Source organism: Callithrix jacchus, chromosome 11 (genome assembly GCF_049354715.1).
Source record: "Callithrix jacchus isolate 240 chromosome 11, calJac240_pri, whole genome shotgun sequence".
Classification (NCBI taxonomy): Eukaryota; Metazoa; Chordata; class Mammalia; order Primates; family Cebidae; genus Callithrix; species Callithrix jacchus.
In genome coordinates this window covers 72,023,084-72,046,006 of record NC_133512.1, presented here as the reverse complement: position 1 = coordinate 72,046,006, position 22,923 = coordinate 72,023,084, and the positions used below count along the sequence as shown (strand labels likewise).

The following is a 22,923-nucleotide window of genomic DNA, read 5'->3' as shown; positions in this document are numbered from 1 at the left end:
TCTGCCAAAAGTCAGTAACTTCCCGCTACTGACAGTCCTCCAACATTTATGGTAACTTTACTCAAGCTGTTCTCTTCCTCATACCCCCTGTGCCTCTTGAAATCCTTCCCATCCTTCAAAATCCAACTAAAATATCACTTATCCAGGACAACTTTTAGCATTTCTGCATCCTACATGATCTTGCATTCCTATTGTCATAGACCACATCATTAATTGTCATCGTCTTATAACTAGATTATAGGCAATTCGAGAATAGGGCCTGTGTTGTGTTCACTGTTAGTATTTTTATATAGCAGCAATTTGAAAATTTTTATTACACTAAATTAAGGAGGTTTGCCTATGCAAGTGCTCTTTTTAGGTCACATAGCCCCAAAAGTAACTTTATAAGCCCTTGGACCCAATTTTATTTTTAAATTGACATCTCCATTTGTTAATCATAAATTTAAATATTGCAAAGAATGTATTTCTTCTTGTGTGCATGTATGCTTTAAATATAGTTTGATTTAAACCTTAAGTAATTATAGATTTGATGCCTTTAATCTCAAACTCCTACACTCAAACGATCCTCCTGCCTCTGGTTCCCAAAGTGTTGGGATTTCAGCTGTGAGCCATTGTGCCTGGCCCTGATGCCTTTAAGCTATGGAAAATGCATGATACATAATCTCATAGTCAATCACATGTTCAGTCAGAAATCTGACTTTATTTGAAAACTCAAATGTAGGTGCTAATTCTGAGATCACCAAGAACTCTACCCGGGCTCCTCGATGAAGCATGGTGTTATCCACTTAACTATTTCTTACTGCTCTCTGGATTCTCCCTGGGAGGGCTGAATTCTCCAGTTGTCCCTTCGTTTAATTCCCTAGAGGTTTTCACACCGTAATGCACCAGTGGAAAATGCAGGACAGGTAATAGATGGAGGCTTTCCTTGCAAGGTAAAGTGCCCTTGTACAGAGCAGGTGGACATGCAGATAGCCTGTTGGGGTTTTAGAAAATGTACCTCCCACTTAGGAGGTCAAAGGTCGATTTATTGCTTCACAGAATACCGGTTCCTCCAGTGAAATGCCTCTCCAAGAGGCAGTTTCATCAGAAAAAAAGATTCCATCAAACTCCTAGAGCTCTTCAGGTAAGGCTCTGGTTTGTGGTTGCCAGGGTACTCCCAGGGGTGGTGGCACAGACTTAAGCTTTTATGAAGTCCCAGGTCACTGAGTTGCCTGGGTGATCTGCTACCAAATGCCCAGCAAGGGTTTGGTTTAATTCTAGGGTGTTGCTCCATTGTTTATACTCATATGTTTACAACCACAGCTGTTATTACCACCAATAATCATAATCTCTACACATATAACTGGGGCCCTGCACGCCCTGGCATGATGTAGAACTTACTAAACACAGGACTCTTAGTATTTTAAGACTTGGAAAGTATTCTTGTGATTTTATAGGCATCCTGACTGGCACTATGGTTGCCTGAAACGGAAATGTCTGTTAAATCCAAATTCTTTCAGCAAAGCGGTCATTTGACTTTTACCATGAGTTTGGCCTGAAAAATAGCAGTATCAAGGGGGAAAGGGGCAAATTCAACTTTGAGGAGCCCCAAGGTTACAGTTTTTGGGGAAACACATTAAAAAGAGAATATAAACTTTCAAATAAGATTCAGGGCCCAAGCAAGCGTCAGTTTCTGTAGCTTTACAGCAAATCCATGTCTACTGGAGATACACAATTGGGTTTCTGGTGGCATGTCTCATGCTTGGAATACACATTTGAGGCTATTCCTGGCATGTATGTATCCCAATAGCTACAGGCTTTACTATCTCTGGGGGCTGTGCCTCCCCTGCTTGGAAGGTGATCCAGACCTTGATGAAAACAGTGGGTTCTCCCGCTGAATGCTTGCCTGTGGTTCTAAATTGGTGGGCTGTGGGCCAGATGTGGCTGCATCTGGTTTGTTGTGGTACTGTTTTTTTTTCTTGTGCAGCCTTTCTTACAAATGTGAATTAAACTTGTCAAACTTTAAAAACCAAAACATTTCAAATAAAGACCTGATTTTTCTTTCCTTAAGAAACTGGAATACTGTTCCATACTGGACTTGACAAACCAGCAGCTTCAGGGAGGGTACACTCACCCTTTGGACAGTCCCCACCTGACTCCTTCCTGTGTTCAGATTTTCCTGTCTGTACCTTGGAGATGTGAATTCATGATAAGGCCCTGTCCAAGCCAGCAGGGGCCTTGCTGGCCTCCCCCTAGTTTCTGCCCTGTTTCTGTCCTAGTCCTTTGATCTCTGACTTTCTGTGTTTTTAGTATCTTAGTAATTTGTATTTATTTTTTAAAAAATAAGTTGTGCAGTATGAATATTTATACTCCATTTAAATTAGTTTTTATAGAGGTCTTTTTCAGCTTGTACTGGCCCATTCTCAGATGACTTCATAAAGAATGACATGTACAAATTTCTTAATTTTTGTGTTCCATTTTACATGTCACCTCCTTTATAAAAACGATGCACAATATTAAAAAATTTTGTATTGGAATAAAAGATTGACAGTTTGGGAACTTTAGGCCCCCTACTGACAGGTGGAGAGGGGAGTCTTGATTAGTGTTGAAGTGTTCCTTCCGATTGTCAGGTCCTTGATGGCAGGGTTGTAATCACCCAAGGGTCAAACAGAACTTTCTCTTCCTACCACAGGCATTGTAATTCATGATAAAGCTATAGTCGACCGTTCATTTTGGATCTGTTCACTGCTGCTCACTATGCTGGCTTCTGCATGAACTCATGGGGATTTTGCATGAAGAACAATTCAGAATTAAAAGGAAAAAATGTGATGGAATTTATTACAGATTGATACTTTAGATCCCTTTTGAAAAAAGGTAAAGTATCAATCAATGTAGCAAGCAACAGAACTATATTGCCAATTCATAAGTTATGTAGTAACCTGACAAGTAAATACCAACTAGACTGAGAAGACTGTTTACTTAGGCCAAAAAAGCCAAGAATCTTTCCCATGTAATGCCACTGCATTTAGATTCAAGTTTCAAAAGAGTCCTATTTGGGGCCTTAAACTTAAAAAAGAAAACTGAAGTTTTGAAAAACTAGGTTAACCCCCAGTAATAATCTATTTTAAATTAACACACAGCCTATATAGTTGGAAAAAGAAAAGATTTTTGGATATATATTTTATTTGACAGTGTTTTAGAATATCATACAGTAAACAAGATTTCTGTAAAAGTTAATTTATCCATAGTGGTGCGTTTCATAAAAATAGTTGCTCACTTACAGTCTTTCTGTAACTATTAATACATGAAATTATATTTATAGAGATACAGCTGTACAGGGTAAATTCACAGCTAACACTACACAGAAATATTATTTGGAATGGGATTTAGATGATGTGCTGTCTTCACAGGTTATGGATTACAGCCGCATAAAGCAATTACTGCACAAGTAGTAGCTGTGAACTGTGCAAATTAGAGTTTATGCCAGTGTAATCTCAATTTTTTTTTTCCTTTTGTAACACATGGAAAATAAAGGTCAGAGGATACAGTACCAGGACGTGCAGCTACACTACAGAAGCGTTGTCCAAAACCAGATTCAATAAATTAATGGCAAACTATACTGGATTTCTAGTCCAGGGGAGAAAGACTAACTGAGATTAAACCAAAAGCATTATAAACTGCTACAAGTGTTTGTGCTTTTGTTTATGATGAATGGGTTTCATTTTTGGACATTGCTTTTACAAGCTGCAAGACCCTTCACTTGAGGCTTTTAACCTTATTCTCCTCGTGTCAAACAACTAAACTACTCTGATGACTACTCCGATGTCTGATGATTAAACTGCTACTCAGGATACTGCAATTACAAGGAGGGGGAATGATCAGCCCAGGAAGGCTATATTACGTGTGACCTTTGAGAAGGACCTGATCGCCTCTTTTACTCATTAGACTACAAGTGTAGGGAGGTGAAGCTTATTTGCATTTGAACTCCTGTAAAGAGTAAGAATATGGGAAGGATGAAGCCTCATTCATTTAGGGCATATTTTTAAAAAATTGCCTTCAGAAACACTTTGCCTTTTAATATGTGTAGCTACAGTAAGTACCAATGGATAATTAATTGAAGCTAACACTTCACAAAGAAATGCTAAAACAGTAGGGAAGGCAAGCCTTAGAATTTTACTAGGAGGCCAATCACAGATTCATGGAGATAAACAAATGTCTAGAGGTTGCTAACAAAATAAAAAATTGACAAAGGATACAAGACAAAAGCAAACTAATGGAAACAAAAGGAGAAAGAGTAAGGAAAGAAAGATAAGCAGAAAGGAATGCTAAATGGACTCACGTTCTTTAATGAAAATAAATTGGTTATAATTTTTTAACATTAGAGATTCATTATAATCTGAGAAATATAAGACAAATACTCTGCCTCCCTCTGTCAAAGTGCAAATGAAGTCATGGAGAGAGGGTTTAAAATAAGACAATAAAATAAGTGAAATATCACATTGCTGACAAAGAAGCTATCCATCTCTGCTAGCCTGGGACGACAGAACAGCCTCTTCATAAAGGAACTGCAGCGTTGCCAATCTTGATTAAACAAATTGTGGTCCTTCAATTATAAAATTTATAGTTTAGAGAAAAACCAATTAAGACCTATGAGCTAAACTGCAAAATTCTGATGTACGGCAAACCGTTCCCTAGGATACAATTTTAAACCTTTTTTTCCTACCACTGAAAATGTACAGAAATATGATTTGATTACAGAAATGGCAATAAAAATGGCATCACACCAATAAACTCACTAGATTTCTAAGTTATCCCGCAGGAGGCAGGGAATACTGCTGCTAACACCGAGGATGGATGCCAAGGATGAGCCATGGAAACATGTCATGGGTGAACAGTTCCGAATGCGTCAAAGAAACCCTTTAACCCCTGTCTAGATATGTCGAGAACAATTTATTTACAACGCTTTAGATCAGTTAAAAGATATAATCTTGTCTCAGTTTCAGCTTGCTCCGTGCAGTTTGATTTTTAAGGCGATATTCCAGTTTGTGATTGCTCTTAACTTGTCCAGTTTCTTGATATAAAGTTTGGATGACATCCAAATCCTTCATGCAGTGGGGAGGAATATTTTTCTTTTTCTTAAAACTAAAGCTACACTGCACTGTCTCTCTGTGATGTTCTTCACGTTATTTTGGTTCTTCCATAGCTGCCAAAGCCCCCACAATGGAACCGGGGGCTTTAGGATCAGTTTAAGTCTGTGCGTGGACGCGCTGCCGCCCATGCACACTGGCCACGTGGGACTTCACGTCGATGCTCCCAGGCCTTGGTGCCTCGTGGATCTATGCGTGTGACAGTGAAAATAAATTAAAACGCTGTGAGACAGAACCCAAGAAGAACGGCCCGTGCCGAGGCTGGGGGGCGGGCCGTGGCCGTGCGGTTCATCTGCTGGCGGCCGAGGCGCCGGGTTTGAGGACGCCCGGCAGCTTGTCGGAGCCTGGCACCTTCCAGGGCCCCGGCGCGACGGCGGCCTTGCGCGCGGGGGCGCCCCCCGGGGGTCGCGGGCCAGGCCGGGGGCCCGCACGCGCACCTGCCCTGCCCTCGGCCTCCCGCGCGCCGCCGCCGCCGCCACCACTTGTGGCGGCGAACGCGGGCGCAGCCCCGGGGCCTTCGCGCTTGCAGAGCTCGGAGCCCGCCACCGCGCGGGGCGCCTCCTTCCCACCCGCCCGTGCCACGTCCGCTGCTGCGGGCCCGGGCGCCCTGGCCTCCGAGGAGGGCCTGCCGGCCTCAGGCCGCCCCTGGCCGCCGGGCGCCTCCTCGAGCCTCGGCCGTGCGGCCCTCTGCGGACTCGCCGAGCGCTCCCTCTGCTCCCCGAGGCGCTGCTTCTTCTGGCCGCAGGCTGAAAGCTCCTTTGGTTTTCTAACGTCGTGTTCCCGTTTGATATCCCAAGTTGGGCCTGGGCTTATCTGGTGGGAAGGGTCGGAGGATGGGGCTGGATGTGATGGAGAGAATGGAGCGAGGCCGTCGTCCAGGGAGACGCCTACTTCCGGCAGACCTGGGGCGGCGGCAGCGGGAGAACTCCAGGGGGCGGATTCGTCTGTGGACGTGAAGCACAGGCATTAGCAGTGGCGCCCGCAGGCCGTCCCCGCGCCCTCTCTATGCCGGGGACAGGGGCAGGCAGCCGGGGCGACTGCTCTCAGCGGCCGGAGCCACCGCCACTCCCACCCTCACTGCCAAGAGGGCAGTGGCCGCGCCCCCGGGGATTTGGGGGTTCCCTCCGCCCCACTTATCCCCCACGACCCGAACCCCGTCCGTGGACTGGGAAGGCCAACGCGAAGCCCAGGCCTAATAGCTTCGCTTTGGGCTGGTAACTTCCCGGGGTGCCCTCGGGTCTGACAGTCTTGTGTGGACAGCTCACTTGACAGCTCTTGAATCAATAGGTCTCTAGCTCGAGCAGACCTTGGAATCACCAGGGTGGTGGTGAAAAATACAGATTCCCTGGGAGGACCAGGCCCGGAGATGTGAGCCGCACGGGGCCCAGGAAGGTCTCTATTTTTATCAGGCACCTGGGTGATTCTGAAAAAGGTGGTCTAGCAGAGATGTCCAATCTTTTGGCTTCCTTGGGCCACATTAGAATCGTCTTGGGCTACAAATAAAATACACTAACAATAGCCAATGAGCTTAAAAAAAAAGGACCATGTATAAATCTCGTTTTAAAAAAGTTCACACATTTGTATTGGGCCACATTCAAAGCTGGCCGCGGGTTGGACAAGCTTGGTCTCGAGCCAAGCTTTGAGAAACACAGGTCTGGGTTCTAAGTTGGGGAGTGACGTTCTCAACCAGTAGGTGTCACTCAAAGCATAGTCCTAGCTGCTGTCAGTTTCAGAATTTGGATACATTCAGTTTAAAAGATCATTGTTTTTAAAAAGTCGTCCTTTTTTTTTCCTTTTTAACCACAATTAGAAGAAAAAAATCGTTGTCCTTAATTTTTTTTTCTTTGCCAAGTCTGGATGAAACTTAATTCTTTTTAGTACTTCTAACATTATGGAGGGCCCCAAGACTAAGATAATTCTAGGAAGCCTAGTTCCAACATTTACTTAAGATTTAAGTTATCTACTTCCAAAAAGGATTTAAGACAATTGACAACATCAAAACACGTATAAAACAATGATAAAAATGAGAGATGACTTATTTTTTAAAAAAGCAACAGCTGATCAGAAGCCAAGTAGAAGGACAGATGTATTAGGAATCTGAGATGAGTTAACTGTTACTGTGAGCAACAACTAAGGGGAAATGAAAGTAGGGAAATCCAATTACTGTGATTCCTTGATATTTGTAAGAAATATGTCTCATGACCTTGAAAATGCTCAAATTTTGTGATATCATTCCAGAGTGTAATTTTTCTTCTGTAGAATTGGCATAGGGTCATGAGTGGAGAGCAAAGAAATCACATTGATAGATGTGAATTCTGAGTGCCAGGTAAGCCTCCCTCACTAGCTAAGAGATTCAGTCCCACACGGCAGCCTCAGTGCATGTGATTCAAGCTCCTGCCTCTGTAACATGTCAGAGGCTGTCAGGGATGCTTTCATATACTCAGTCCATTAATGTCCAGGGTCTACTTTGTTTGAAACTTGAGGGTTCTTATATAGTACCTTTGATACTGATTTGTAAAGCAATAAGAAGAGGAAAAGAGCAGTGGCGTTGGTTTTCCCAGTAATTCTTGCCATCTTTAGAATGGCAAATCAAAAAAGTTTATCATTGTATGTGAAATTTGAATGGAACATTTTGGGCATAATGTTAACCTTCCTTCTTCCATACACTGATGTCCATTATCATTTTCACATAGTGAGTGAAATCCTAGAAGAGCATCAGAAGCCCTGAAATATAATCCTGGCTCTGGCATGTATTTCCTGGTGATTTGATTTTTGGACAAACAACTAAATCTGAGCCTCAATTTCTTCCTTGTTGAGGTGGGAATAAAATATCCTATTTTACAGATGTGGGACATAGACCTTATAAGGGAAAGCACTTTGCAAGGGGAGGGTCAGTCACATTTTTTCTTTTGCACCCCACCTGCTGCCTACTTAAAGACTGAGCTCCTGTGAAAGCCACCTCACTAACTAGTACCTGTGCAGGTGAGGTTTTGAGTAAGTGCAATAAGGCAGTCATTTCCATGTGCTGTGATTCCCAGGTGTGGTTTTGCTACACCTCAGGTATCCTTGGTTACCTCAAGGAATAGTCTGAAATCCTTAAAGGCAAATGTATCCAGTGGAAATGAGAATGTTTTGTACTTTTGGCTGGGTTAGAGTTTAAAATCAAACTAGCAAATGATAGGTGGTGGCAATCCACCCATCTAGGGAGATACAGTCTAGAAGAGTTAAAAAGTGATCTTCAAAAGGCCAAAAGAGAGGGTAGCCTGTGCAAGAGTGATCTCTGACTTCTACCATGGTAATGATATTTCACATTTTAATAGCTCTTTTCCCCATTATTACATCACATATGGTAGAATTAATTAGCTGGCCTCAAATTACTTCTTAGATACAAGGAGAAGGTTGATATTATTCACACCATTTCCTGAAGGAGGAATTCAAGCAGAGAGAGGTTAAATAACTTGACCAAGATTACAAAATGGTCCAGTCTAGAGTAAAATTTTGGATTCCTTTACTCTTTGTACTTAGAAATTGTCACAAGATGTTACCCTGCAAATAGGATCAAAGTATGTGAAATGGGCATGGACAGTGGCCACTGACACCCAACAGCAACCAGATCTTGTCCTTAAGTAGAAGACGTGGCATTTATTTCTGAAAATCTTACCACATGTCTGGCATTGAACTGGAGAGTTCCTATCCAGGAAAATGCAAAACTATTAAACCAGACGAATAAATGTCCATCCATCATTAGTTGGCCTCAAATTACTTCTGAGATTCAGGGAGACACTCTTTTCTTTTCCTCCTCCAGTGATTTTTCATATGGTAAAATAAAAGGTGAAATTATTCACAAATTCAAAGATTCCTCTTATTATAAAAGTTTCTCAAGAGTTTGTTTATAGATCATTAAACACTTAACAGTGAGAGAAATTAAACGCTAAAATGTTCCAAGTCACTACTGATTAAAAATATTAATGAGAAATTAAAATTACTATTTCAAAGTGATTTAAAAGATGGACATCTATATGAGTGGTTGAATACTTTCATTTTTCTGCGTAGAAACTCTTCAGTTCAGTGCCAAACGTGGTACTTGCACAGGCATGAGCCTGCAAAGCTCTGTAAAGTACCAGGGGCCTCTTCAGCAGGCAGCCCTTATCCCACCTTGCCCTATATCACCTGCCTCAGCAAGGTGAGACAGATTGTGATGGACAGTAAGAACACTTCTCTAAGACTGGAAAATCTAGTTTTTATGAAATATTGACATACAATAACAAGAAGAGTTCAATTTAGTTCTGTTTCTTTAAGACCATGTTTTTCTTCTTGCCTGCCTGCCTCCCTGCCTGCCTCCCTCCCTGCCTCCCTGCCTCCCTCCCTTCCTCCCTCCCTCCCTGCCTCCCTCCCAGCCTGCCTACCTGCCTCCCTGCCTCCCTCCTTCCCTCCCTGCCTGCCTCCCTCCCTCCCTGTCTCCCACCCTGCCTCCCTCCCAGCCTGCCTGCCTCCCTCCTTCCCTCCCTGCCTCCTTCCCTCCCTGCCTCCCTCCCTCCCTGTCTCCCACCCTGCCTGCCTCCCTCCCTGCCTCCCTCCCTGCCTCCCTCCCTGCCTGCCTCCCTCTTCTGCCTGCCTCCACCGCCTGCCTGCCTCCACCGCCTGCCTGCCTCCACCGCCTGCCTGCCTCCACCGCCTGCCTGCCTCCACCGCCTGCCTCCTTCCCCTGCCTCCCTCCCTTGCCTGCGTCCCTTTCCTGCCTGCCTCCCTCCCCTGCCTGCCACCCTCCCCTGCCTGCCTCCCCACCTGCCTGCCTCCTCTGCCTGCCTCTCTTCCCTTTCTCCTTTTTTGGACCTGGGCATTGGCTAAAGTGTATGATCATGTTCATTTATGAGGTGGTTACCAAGGAAGATGTGCTACACAGCATTGTTCATGTCTGAGATGCTCTAACTACAATTAGAAATAAGAGACCCATCCTAGAAGGATGAAATCAGCCACATCTGGCCTGCTGAGATTTATGCAGCCTCTTTGTCCAATGTCCCCAGGCCTAGTGGCTGAATCAAAAAAGGAAAAAGCCTTTCATTCCAAACTGGCTTCCTCAGCCTGCCCTCTCCACCACCACCCTGGTGACACTGCTCTAGTCAAGGCTGCCAATGACTTTTCTGTTGTGAAATCCAGAGGACTCTGTATTCAACTCAATACAGCTGGCCCTCCACATCTGCAAGTTCTACATCTGTGAATTCAACCAACTGAGGATGGAAAATATTTGGGAAAAAATACAAAATAACAATACAACAATTAAAGGTAATACAAATTAAAAACAAAGTATAGCAACTGTTTACATAGCACTACATTGTGTTAGGTATTGTAAGTGACCTAGAGATGATTTAAAGTATACGGATGTATGTAAGTTGTATACAAATACTGCACCGGTTCATATGAGGGACTTGAGCATCTGAGCATTTTGATATCTGTGGGGTTCCAGGAACCAATCCCCTGAGGAAACTGAAGGATGACTATGTCTTACCACATTTTCACACAGCTGACTACTTCCATTAACAAACTGAACTCTTGGCTGTTATGATATCCCCTTCTGCTTTTTTATCCTACCTCCGGCAGTTTTTCCTCAATTGACTTTGTGGGTTCCTCTGATTTTACCTGACCTCTTTAGGGCTTGGTCTTACGTAGTTTTCTTTCTCTGCATTCTCCCCTAGGTGTTTTCATTATTAATGTGGCTTTTATACAACAATACTCCCAAACGTTTCTGCTGAGCTCTACCAGCTGTACACTGGTGTATCCATCTGCCTTCTAATGCCCACTTGGATAGTTCATTAGCTTCTTCGATCCAACAAAGTCCAAATAGAAATCTTTTCTCCCCAAGCCTATCCTGCACACTCTCCCTTATTTCCCCATCTTGGTGAATGGTACAGTCACCATTTGGAGTCATCCTTGATTCCTTTTTTTCCCTCACTTCACAGATACAATCCACCAGCAAGACCTAAAAAAATTAGTCTTATTTTCAAATATGTGTGGACTCAGTCAACTTATCTTCACCTTCACTTTCACCTAATTCAAAATATAGGGATTTCCTGGAAGGATACAACCATTGTGGGCTGCTTAGGACATGGTTAAAAGAGGGCCCCAGTGTGGGCATCTTTCATGAACCCTTGGGGATACTGTTGAAGACAGAAATGTCAAAAACGAATTTCAGTGCTATTCATAAAGAGAAGTTAAGTGTAGTCTACTGTGAACCACATACCCTCCCCAGGGCAACTAACTTAAATATCCTACCCAAGAGATTGGCCTGCCAAGCTATCACTTCTCACAGGGGCTAAAGAACCCACTCTTCTTTCATTCTACTCTTGCCCACCTGCAGTGATTATCTGTATAACATCTACAACAATCTCTTTGAGACATAAATTAGATCATGCCACTCCCTTGCTTGAATGCTCCATGGATCTCCACTGCTCTTAGATCAAAATCCAAAATGATTTAACACAGTCTACAAAAGCCTGCATGATCTGGCCCCTGCCAGCCTCACCAGCTTCATTTTCCCTCATTCCCTCTTCTCCACCCACACTGGTCTTAGTCCAGTTCTTCAAATGCACTAAGCTCACTTTCCATTCTGGGACATTCTTGTTGACTTATTCACAGGGCAGGTTCTTTTTCATCCTTCAGGACTCTTAATAGCATCCCAGAGAACTCCAATCCACAGTAGATGCTCCATCTTCCTCATCACCTTCTCGATTTTATTGCCTTGTAGTAATTATAATGTGTAATTATACTTTTGCTTGCTTATTTGATAAACATCAGTCTCAAATGCTAGCTGTAAGCTTCATGAGGGCAATGACCACGTTGGCCTTGTTTATCACAGTGTACTTAATAACTAGCATAGCGTTTGACACAAAAATAAGTGCTTGATGAATATTTGATGAGTGAATACATATATTCCACAAATAGAAATGGAAGACTTGAAACCAAATGCTGACTTGAGGAAACACTTCAGGGCAAAGGATTTTCATTTAAAGTATAATCTGTCAAAAACAGGTTTGTGTCTGAAACTTTGATCAGTTTTGAGAGGGAGGACGGTGGTGAAATGGGAATGTGTATTTGAAGGGGAGGGGAAAAGACTAAGTTTGGGGAGAGTGAACAAGGAGGAAGCCAGCCACAGAAATACGTTGGGAGAGTTCCCAGCTTTTATCAGAGGCCCCTTAGGATGGAGAGGGATGAAGAGAAGCTCGGATTCCTGGGGAGCAAAGTCAAATTCTGAAATTTTAGGGATGTTCTTTCCCTTGTTGTGAGCTCTAATGATGCAGTAACAGCTTTACTTAAAGGAGCTCTGTCCCTGGGAAGTCATTAACCAACATGCCAGAGAATGTTCCAACAACCCACAGGTAGGATAGACCCTAAATATCTTATATTCCACGGTGGGAGAAGCAAGCCCCTCTCCTAAGTTAGTATCAAGTTTCTTACCCTTCCTATTGTCAGTTCTAGCCAGTTTGGATCTTTCCTAGAAAACAGATTGATTAATCCGTAAGTACATATCAGTATATATACACACAGATTACACACACGCCATTATTTTTGAGTTTAAAGATGTATGGTCTCTTAAATTATCTGGTAGGAGCCCAGCAATATTAAAAAATAAAATGTGCTCCTTTACTTCATATGCCAGAGATAAAAAATCTCACCTACAGCAATTGTGTTTCAACAGCTTATTTATTTTATGATATATAACCAAAGTGATGGTAAAACCAGAGAGCTGACCCAACAGGAATAAACTGCTTGCTGCAGTATCTGTGTTGCTGGTTTTCCCAGGTGGCTCTTATCTCCAGCAAACATTTATACAGAAGACAACAGCATAACCCACATCAAGGGTGAGTTAATTTTTATCCAGGGCTGAAGACACAGAGGTTGATAAAGAAAAATCTTTTAAGGCTTGTGCCCAAATTATAATGGTTCATTTGTATCTGTTCCACCATCACCAAGTGGAACAGATTGCTTTTATTTATTTATTTTTTGAGACAGAGTCTTGCTCTGTCGCCCAGGCTGAAGTGCAACGGCGTGCTCTCAGCTCACTGCAACCTCTGCCTCCCGGGTTCAAGCAATTCTCCTGCCTCAGTCTCCCAAGTAGCTGGGATTACAGATGTACACCACCATGCCCAGCTAATTTTTGTATTTTTAAGTAGAGACTGAGTTTTACCATGTTGGTCAGGCTGGTCTTGAACCCCTGACCTCATGATCTGCCCTACTCAGCCTCCCAAAGTGGTGGGATTACAGGCGTGAGCCACTGGGTGATTGCTTTTTGTAACCAAATATAATCAAGAAAACCCTTAGAAGGGAGCCAGAGACTGGGGGTGGGGAAAGAGACTTTGTCTACTGCCGCATACCTCAGCAAAGGCCTCAGGGTGTCCAGCTTCAGGCTGGGTGTTTCGGGAAGTCATGGTTAAGCGTTCCTATGATGGCTTCCTACTCTCAATACACAGCTTGAAACCAGGGCCTAAGGGCTGCCTTTTGGATTAGCGTGGTCAGGAAGATAATAGAAGCATTATTGCTATGATACTATTAATAATGGCAATAGCTAACACTGATTGAGGTACTTACTAGATGCCAGGCACTCTTTGAAGGTCTTGAAATGTATTAACTCATATTAATACATGTAAACTGACACATTTTACAGATGAGAAAACTGAGACCGTTTAAGTAACCTAGTCAAGGCCACCCAACTGGTAGCTAAGGGTCATTGAATGGCTTTTGGAATTGGGTAATGTTCTACCAACTCAGCTGAAACACCGACACTGGGCGGCTTTACTGTCTGCTAGTCTGACTGAGAGATGGGGGCTCATGTCTTCTGGGGCAGTATAACAGAAACTTCTATCTAAAGTGACTGTCAGAAGCAGGTCTGTCATTATTCCTAATAGAGACTCTGAAATGCCATTTGTGTTTGAATCTTGGACATAGGGGGTTGGGGGGACAGTCACTATGATTAGAGCATTGATCTGTGAAAATGCTAGAAATATGACCTGTAACCAGAGAACAATAAAATTGGATTTCTTAAGGGCAGGATAGTACTAACTACTTAAAAATGTATCTTCACAGTGACATTCCTTGAAGCTGGATTGAATTGAAAATACTCTGATACTAGAGACACTGAGTCACTTTGAGACATAAATACTTTTACTGCTCAAATGACTAGAATTATTCTGTAAAAAGATCCATGAATTTAATGTCATTTCTCATTAAAAACTCTTTCCTGTTGCAACCTTCAGTTGTCCAGGTTAGCCAACACTGGTGTGGTTATATTGAAATCTTTCTTTTAATTTAGGATATTGTAGGAAAATACTAAAATGATTAGCGTAGATCAAAGGACAGTAATGTGAAGTCATTTGGTATTCAAAAGAAAAACCTTTTAAGAATTGTGTTCAAACTATAAAGGTTCATTTGTATCTGTTCAGCCATCGCTAAGGTGACTGATTTTGTAACAAACCATAAACCAAAAAAACTACCTTAAAGTTCAGAACAAATTATTTTACTTTGCATCTGCTCTTTCTGAAGCATTGTTTCCAAGTAAGGAGCCATTGTCAGTGGCCTTCAAACATGCGTTTGTTTCATTTCTATTACCAGATATGTAAACTAGATGTTATGAACATTAATAACTTTTACAATGGTGATGGTATTTGCTTATTGAAGCTTCACCTTTACACTCTTTGAAAGCATAATCAAAGGTGCAGCAATGAATCTGTGGCGAATTTTAGCTCCCTCTATGGCCAAAAGGGCAAATCTCATGGATAGGTGGGGCTGTTAACAACGGAGCTACTGTCTCCTGAGCGTCTTCTATGTACTAGGAACTGTGCTGCGTGCATCATATATGTACATTACTTTTTAATCCTCATAACAGTTCCAAGAACTATAGAGTGCTATGAGGCCAGGTGCGGTGGCTCACACCTGTAATCCCAGCACTTTGGGAGGCCGAGGTGGGCAGATCACTTGAGGTCAGGAGTTCGAGACCAGCTTGGCCAAGATGGCAAAACCCTGTCTCTACTAAAAATATAAAAATTAGCTGGGCCTGGTGGTGTACACTTGTAATCTCAGCTATTCGGGAGGCTGAGGGAGGAGAATCTCTTAAACCCAGGAGGTGAAGTTTGCAGTGAGCTGAGATCGCACCACTGTACTCCAGCCTGTCGACAGAGCAAGACTCTGTCTCAAAAAACAAACAAACAAAACTATGGTGCTATGATCCCCATTTCAAAGATTAGGAAACTGAGAGGTAGATAAATTAAGCAATTTTCCTGGACCACTCAGTTAGTAAGTGAGAATCAGGATAACGACTACATTATTCTGTTATAATAATAGTGTTTTCCAACCTTTTCCATATCGGGACACATAGAAAAGGATGATACTTAGGCAATGCACTGGAGTAAACATGAAGATGATCAAGGTCTGAAGATACCAAACCCTTTCTGAACACTCCAAGGGCTAAGAGGAGTCAGTATCTTGGTATCACTCACGAGAGGTATGTCATGGAGCACAGGTTAGGAAACTCAGCTCTGTGTTCTGAGATTTTAAAAAATCTTGATAATCCAGACTGGTCTGGGAATGTGGGGATACCTAAGGATCAGTTTGAATTATTAAAATCTGCATTAGAGAATCTATGAGAAATGTGCTGGTTCATTTACTTCAAGCTTGTGTTAGTGTCTGAATAATGCCTGGAGACCTTCTTATCCTCAAATATTTAAAGACAAGCTTTGAGGCGATGTTTTTGAAATTTGTTTGAAAGCAACACATCCTCCTTCTCAAATACAATTTTAAATGAAAGACCAATATGTAAAATAGATAAAAATGGAACTGCTTTGGTTAGTTAAGGAGGACCCAAAGCCTCCCGCCACCTACCCTTTCTCTCACCCACAGGGGCCCTTTAGGTCATTTCTTGAGATGCTCCAGGCTCTAACAGATAGTCTGCAAACCACTGCAGGTCTGAAAACCACTGCCTGAAGAAGCAGTGTCTCTCAAAGCCCCGGTAAAGTGCAGGAATCTCTACTCTGGTGGTAGGAAGGCACGGAAGTCAGAGATTTGCTCAATAGACTGCGAGGCTCCAAAAAAGAGTTAAGCACGGGGAAGTTTTGCTGAAGTAAGGGGGTTGGAAGCATCTGTCACACAGCAGGGAAGGACAGGCTTTCCATAATTTTTTCTGGGGCATTCAGTCACTTGGAGCCTCAGCTGACAGTTCAGTCCAGCTGAGTCAAGATTTGTCCTACTTGTTTTTAGGAAGCAAGTCAGCAACTTGTGGTAGAAAGTGGTGACGGGGAGACCTGACTTTTACCTCTAGTTCTGCCCCCTGGTATGAACTTGGGAAGTCATGTAACCATTTTCAACCTCAGTTTATCATCTGTAAAGTGGAACAATACCTGCCCTAATTCCTTCTCAGAGTCATAAAGAGCAAATGAAATAATCTATATGGATGTTATATGCACATTAGCCATTAAATTAATAGTTTGAATCCAATTATTGAATTGACAATTTACCAAGATGATGCACGGATGGTGAATAAGAACATAAAAGAGCATCTTTTATGCTCAACATCAGTAGTAGAAGAATGAAAATTAAAACTACAATGAGATACCACTGTACACCTACTATATGGTTAAAATTAAACAACCACGACGCAACTGAAAATACCTGGCAAGTGGAGCAATTAAGACTCTCACACGATATTGTTCAGAATAAATGGTAGAGCAGCCACTCAAGGAAACAGTTTGGCAGATCCTTAAACATTTAGTCAACATCTGACTCAGGAAGCCACTCTGAGGTGTTTACCTGAGTGAAACAAAAACTATGTTCACACAGAAACCTGTATGTGGATTTCTATGGTGATTTTATTCATAATCACCAAAAATTGGGAACCACCCAAATGTCCATCTGGTGAATGGATAAGCACTTTGTGGTACAATGGGCCAGTCCTCAGCTATGAGATGGAACAAATGACTTATACTCACAAAGTGAGCGAATTTCAGCTGTGTTATGCTAAGGGAAAAGCCAGATTCAAAAAGTGACATACTGTGTGATTCCATCTGTATGACATTCTCAAACAGGCAAAACTAAAGGGAGAGAAAACCGATTAGTGGTTTCTGGGGCTGCGTGTAGGAGGAGGCTTGACTACAATGGAGGATAAGAGAATTTTGGGAGGTTATGAAACTGTTCTATATCTTAATTATGGTAGTGATGATATAACCATGTATTTTTTGAAACTCATAGAATTTGCACTAAAAAGGGTAAATTTTAATGTATATAAATAATACTTAATTTTTTAAATGGAAATACCTTAAGAGTGCTGATAAAGTATTTTTAAACCTGGGGGAAGAAACCTTTTTAAGTTGATTACACCTTTTGGAAAGAGTATTTCTACCACTACTTTGCTTTAGAACTTCCTCTGTGTCCCTCACCATTGGCTCAAGATGAGCCTTAGCCCAATGAGACTGATAGTGAATTCTGAGTTCATAGAATTAGAAGAATCTGAATTAAAGACGTTTTACTTTAATCTTTAGAGGCATCTTTAATCTCAAAGCTTTTCTAGAATGGTGTTCTTCATCACAGAAATACAGCCCTGTCTGAAGTGGCAGAGAGCTGAAATAAGGGATGAGAATAATTAATCAGAAAGTAGTTATGTCATGGGAGAGATGATGGAAACTGATAATAGCCACATCTTGCTAAAGATGGAAGAAGTGGAAATGAATTACTCTGAGGATTCCCGTGGGCTCTGGCTAAATCCATACCTTCTGGGGTATTCAAGATCTTCCTCCTGATCTCTTTTGTCTCCTCTGTAGGCCATTTACAGGCAGGGCTTGGGCATGAGACTAATTTACTTCTAGACTAAGGCCTCACAAGTGATACGCGACTATATCCCCAACAGCCTGTCCCCAAGAGACAGAGCCCCTTTAAAATACTTCTGGCTGTTTAAAAAGAAAATGAATTAGTGAAGAGAGCTCTTGTGCCTGAAACTGTCCATTTTTGTTATTGTATTTCAACAAGGGTGTCCTTAGACATTTTTTTCTGTACCCAGCTTTATTTTTTAGAACGCTTTCTTCTTATTGATATCTTTCTACATTAGGACCCAATACCCAGCTGCTTTATTCAACAAATATTTACTTATTTAGTCACCCAGTCTGTAGTGCAGTGGCGCAATCTCAGCTCGTTGCAGCCTTGACCTCCTGGGCTCAAGTGATCCTCCTGCCTCAGCCTCCTGAAGTAGCTGGGATTACAGGTGTGTGCCAACACACCTGGCTAACTTTTGTAATTTTTTTTGTAGAGACAGGGTTTTGCCATGTTGCCCAGGATGGTCTTGAACTCTAGGACTCAAATGATCTGCCTGCCTTGGCCTCCTGAAGTGCTGGGATGACAGGTGTAAGCCATCGTGTCTAGCCAACAAATATTTATTAAGCATCTACTTTTCATGTTGTACAGGTCTGTGCACTGAAAATATGCCTGTGAAGAAAGCAATATTTCTGTCTCCATGGACCTTACTGTCATAGTGGAAAACACCAAAGATTAATATACAAATAGGTAATAATAGAAAGTCTGATATGGACCGGTGCAATGAACAAAAATAAGGTTAAGTTAAGGAGATAGAAAGTGATGGGTGTTGTTTTAGATAGGCTGGTCAGGGAAGGTGACAGTAAGTGGGGATTGGAATGCAGAGGAGGAGAAAGTCATTTGGATACTTGGGCTAAGAACACACTAGGCAAATGTAACAGAAAGTGTAAAGATCCTGATGAGACAGAACTTGACATGTTCAAGGAATGACAAGAGGACTGAGAGGCAGAGGGAAGTGTGAGATCATATAGGGCTTTAAGAAAGAGTCTGGGCTTTAAGGGTGATGGAAGCCACTGGATGGTTTTAAGCAGAGAAATGATATTTTAAACAGCCAAACACAGCTGTTGTGTGCAATAGATTGAGGTGGAATGAAGAGCACTAGTCTGGAGGCTGTGGTGGTAGCTTGGACAAGACATGATAGTAGCTTGGATGTGGTGGTTGTCATGGAGATATGAGAAGGGGTTGGATTCAGGTTACCTTTTTGAAGATAGACTAGAGTGAACCTGCTGATGGACTGAATGTGGGGTGTGAGGAAAGAGAGCAGTCAAGGAGGACCTAGAGTTTTGTATTGATTCACTAGAAAACATTAGTCTGGGCGAGACAGCAAGACTCCATCCCTACAAAAAATAAATTAGCCAGGTGTGGTGGTACATGCCTGTGGTCCCAGCTACTTCAGAGATTGAGGTGGGAGGATCACATGAGTCCAGGGAGATCAAGGGTGCAGTGAGACACGATCATGCCACTGTATTCTAGCCTGAGCAACAGAGCAAGAGCTTGCCAAAAACAGAAACAAAAACCAAAACCTAATTTTTATACAAGCTTGTGCAAGGCACTGGAGAAGTAAAGAAGAACAAGACACGGTAGTGCCTTCAGGGAACTCATGGTACTATTTCAGATTTCTAGGCTTCTAGAGGGAAGTACATGGTGCTGTGGAGTGGGCAGGAAGAGAACAGATGATTCTGTATGTGGGCCTTAGGGAAGGTATGAGTTGGAGTTGGAAGGGAGAGTAAGAGGCCACTAGATGCAGAGAGTGGCGCAGAGGATCCCAGAAAGGGGGATCAATAACGGCGGAGCTCAGTGGGCTGCTGTGTGAGGGGCAAGGGGTGCATGGGGTGGTGGTGGAAGAGGAGGCTCAGAAGGCAAGTTGGGGAGAACCGTGTGTGCCACCCAAGGAGTAAGACCCTCATCCTGTCTAGATTTGGGCAGACAGTATGGTATGGGCAGCTGGTGAGATTTTTGTAAGCAAGAGAGTGATGCTCAATCCCTCCACCTTATCTAAACAGATGAGTCACTAGGAATACCAACAAATAAACGATACATGGATTACAATTTACTGTGGTGGTTTAGATTCTTTTATCAACAAACTTCTGTATCATTTGAATTGACAAGTAGAAGGACGCTCATTTAGGGTGGAGAAATTCTACTAATCTTGTGGTTAATTCAGATGGAACATCTATTCTGTGCCAAGCACTATGCTTTAAGTTTAATTTGTTATCACAAAGTGACGTCCTTGCCCTTAGGAGCTTATTATAGGAGATAGACATAGAACAAGTGATTTCAAATGTGATGAAAAGAAAGTTGGGGGAAAAAAAGACAAAAGGTACTACAGAAGCATTTAATGGAGGAGGTACTCTCATTTAGGGATTCAGGGAGGCCTCCCTGAGGAAAGGGTCATTAGGTGAAGACTAGCTGATTATAATTTTATTGATCATAAGTGGGAGAATCATCCCTATTTCTTTAATAATCAGCCTTTCTTTCAAGTGGTCCCTTTTCTTCTATTTTGAAGCACATCCAGTTCTTGCCTACCTTGAAAAGAGGAAAAAAACAAATATCTCACTGTTTTATTTTATTTTTGAGATGGAGTCATGCTCCGTTACCCAGGCGGGAGTGCAGTGGTGTGATCTTGGCTCACTACAACCTCTGCCTTCTGGGTTCAAGCAATTGTTCTGCCTCAGCCTCCCTAGTATCTGGTACTACAGGTATGTGCCATCATGTCTGGCTAATTTTTCTATTTTTAGTAGATCAGGGTTTCATCATGTTGGCCAGGCTGGTCTTGAACTCTTGACCTCAGGTGATCTGCCCGCCTTGGCCTCTCAAAGTGCTGGGATTACAGGTGTGAGCCACAGCGCCTGGCCGAAATATCTCACTTATATAAACCCAAACTAAGCTTTTCATTATTCTCCAGAATCAGCCACATAATTCTGACTTTCCTATAGTATCACATCCACTCACTCATTTACCTGTTCAAGTCCTGTGCCTCTTGCATGGTATTCGCAGGGATTCCCCATGGATTCCGTGGTTGAAACACAGGATGTGAGGTGTGGCGTTAAGCTATGATGAACTTCTGCATTTGCAGGACATACACAGGACTGTGGCCCCCACCGCCGCCCCCCCGCCGCCCCCCCGCCCTGCCCGTGCAGGTGCTGGAGAAGCACTGGAGGGTTTGAAGCCTGGGCAGCAGAGGTGTGTGTTAGATCCTTGGCATGGGTGCTGATGCAGCCATAAAATGAGATGAGGAGCCGTGGTGGCAGGCGGGGCTGCTGTGCAGGTGAGAGATGGGATAGGGTGGGACAAAGCACAGCAGGAGAGATCAGCTCTGGAAGGTGTAGAGGAGAGAAATAGCAGGACTGAGGAGATGTGTGGAGGTAGGAGTAGGTGAACGAGGAGTCCCGAGTGACCCTTAGAATTCCAGCTTGTGTGACGATGGATGGTGGCATCAGCTGCTATGGCAGCTGAGATTGGGAACAGACTGAACAAGCAGGTTTGGACCTCCCAAGTATGGGAATTCTGAAATCTCCTTTAACATCTTCCTTTCCCCTAATCTCTCTATATAATCAGTCATTAAGTTCCCTCAGTGTTCCTTCAGAACATCCCTCACATTCATGTCTACCCTCCTCAGCCCTTGTCCCTTTAAAGTGAGATGTTACAGCATCATCCCAACAGGCCACCTGGCCGCTGGCCTCCACTCTTCAGCCCAGCCTGTATTCTGCTTCCTAAAATACACCCTCTTATTTGACCTCTAATCATGGCCTTAATGGTTTTCTTACTTTATTGCAGTAAACCGTTAGTCTATCCCTTGCTTCTTCATGTGTTTATTCTCCTTTTCCCATCTTTCTTTCACAACGAAATGATTCATTCCTTGAAGACAGAAACTGTGTTCTAAAGCTTCTTTGTTAGTAGTGCCTTCCAGAAAGTTGTGCCCAACAGTAAATTTGTGTTAACTTTAATTTTCTTTAAAATCAATAAGAATACAATGTGGTGAATATTATTTTAAAGTCTCACATTGCAAAGCATTTTTCATCAGGTATGGGCCAATGCATGTTCAGTGTGTGTGTGTGTGTGTGTATTTTTTAAGGTATATTTTTTGAATTTTTGTCAGTAGCAACCTGAGGTGGATTACCTACTGAATGAATTCCATTTCAGTAGCTGGCTTTGTAATGTCAGTATCGACGAATGCCAGGGATAGGAAAGAGAATTGAAATCTCAAGTGAGGCAGTGTAGATTTAGATTTTAGCTTCACTACTGACCAGCTGTGTGGCTTTCTGCAAATTACTTAACGTCTCCAATCATAAGTGATGTATCTAAGATATGTTAAAAAATTATGGCAAATTTTTATAAAGATTAAATGAGCATTTAACAGAGTTTCTGGCATATGGCAAGCACTTGTAAATAATGATAATGGTAAAAAAAAAAACCAGCTAACATTCATTGGGTGCTTGCTCTTCATGCTCAATGCTGTGGATACATTTCATCATTTAAATTTCATAACAAACCTACGAAGTAGATATTGCTGCTGTCTTCATTACACAGATGAAGAAACAGAGGTTCATAGAAGTTATGTGGCTCATCCAGAGATTGTCTCCTTTTACCCTCTTTAGGTAACTCTTTATTTTTTTGATCCCAGGCTAGAGTACAGTGGCCATCATAGCTCACTGCAGCCTCCACCTCCTTGGGCTCCAGCAATCCTCCCATCTCAGACTCCTGAATCGCTGGGACCACAGGTGTCTGCCATGCCCAGCTAATTTTTGTAGAGAAGGGGTTTCTCCGTGTTGCCCAGGCTGGTCTCGAACTTCTGATCTAAAACGCAATTCACCCACTTTGGCCTCCCAAAGTGCTGAGATTACAGGTGTGAGCTATCATGCTTGGCCCCTTTAGGTAACTTTTATCTAAAGCTCCTGTAAGGAGCAAAAAGGAGAGGTGGGTGTATCACTTCTTTCCCACTTATCCTGCA

The 22,923-nt window shown here is 42.7% G+C and overlaps 1 protein-coding gene across 39 annotated transcripts in view; it reads right to left on the bottom strand.

Annotated features, from left to right (window-relative positions):
• Positions 1 to 3,144: 3,144 nt before the first annotated feature.
• Positions 3,145 to 22,923, bottom strand: part of MAGI2 (membrane associated guanylate kinase, WW and PDZ domain containing 2) — a 1,508,583-nt gene continuing 1,488,804 nt past the window's right edge. For 28 of the 39 annotated variants that reach the window (XM_035254988.3, XM_035254996.3, XM_035254991.3 and 25 more), the window contains 2 exons: positions 12,579 to 12,615; positions 3,145 to 6,070 (listed from right to left, as the gene is read on the bottom strand). In XM_035254988.3, the coding sequence (XP_035110879.1) occupies positions 5,415 to 6,070; positions 12,579 to 12,615 (693 nt within the window). In that variant the 3' untranslated portion in view covers positions 3,145 to 5,414. The remainder of the gene's footprint in view (positions 6,071 to 12,578; positions 12,616 to 22,923) is intronic. The other 11 variants (XM_035254993.3, XM_078343009.1, XM_078343010.1 and 8 more) reach the window with 5 other exon arrangements.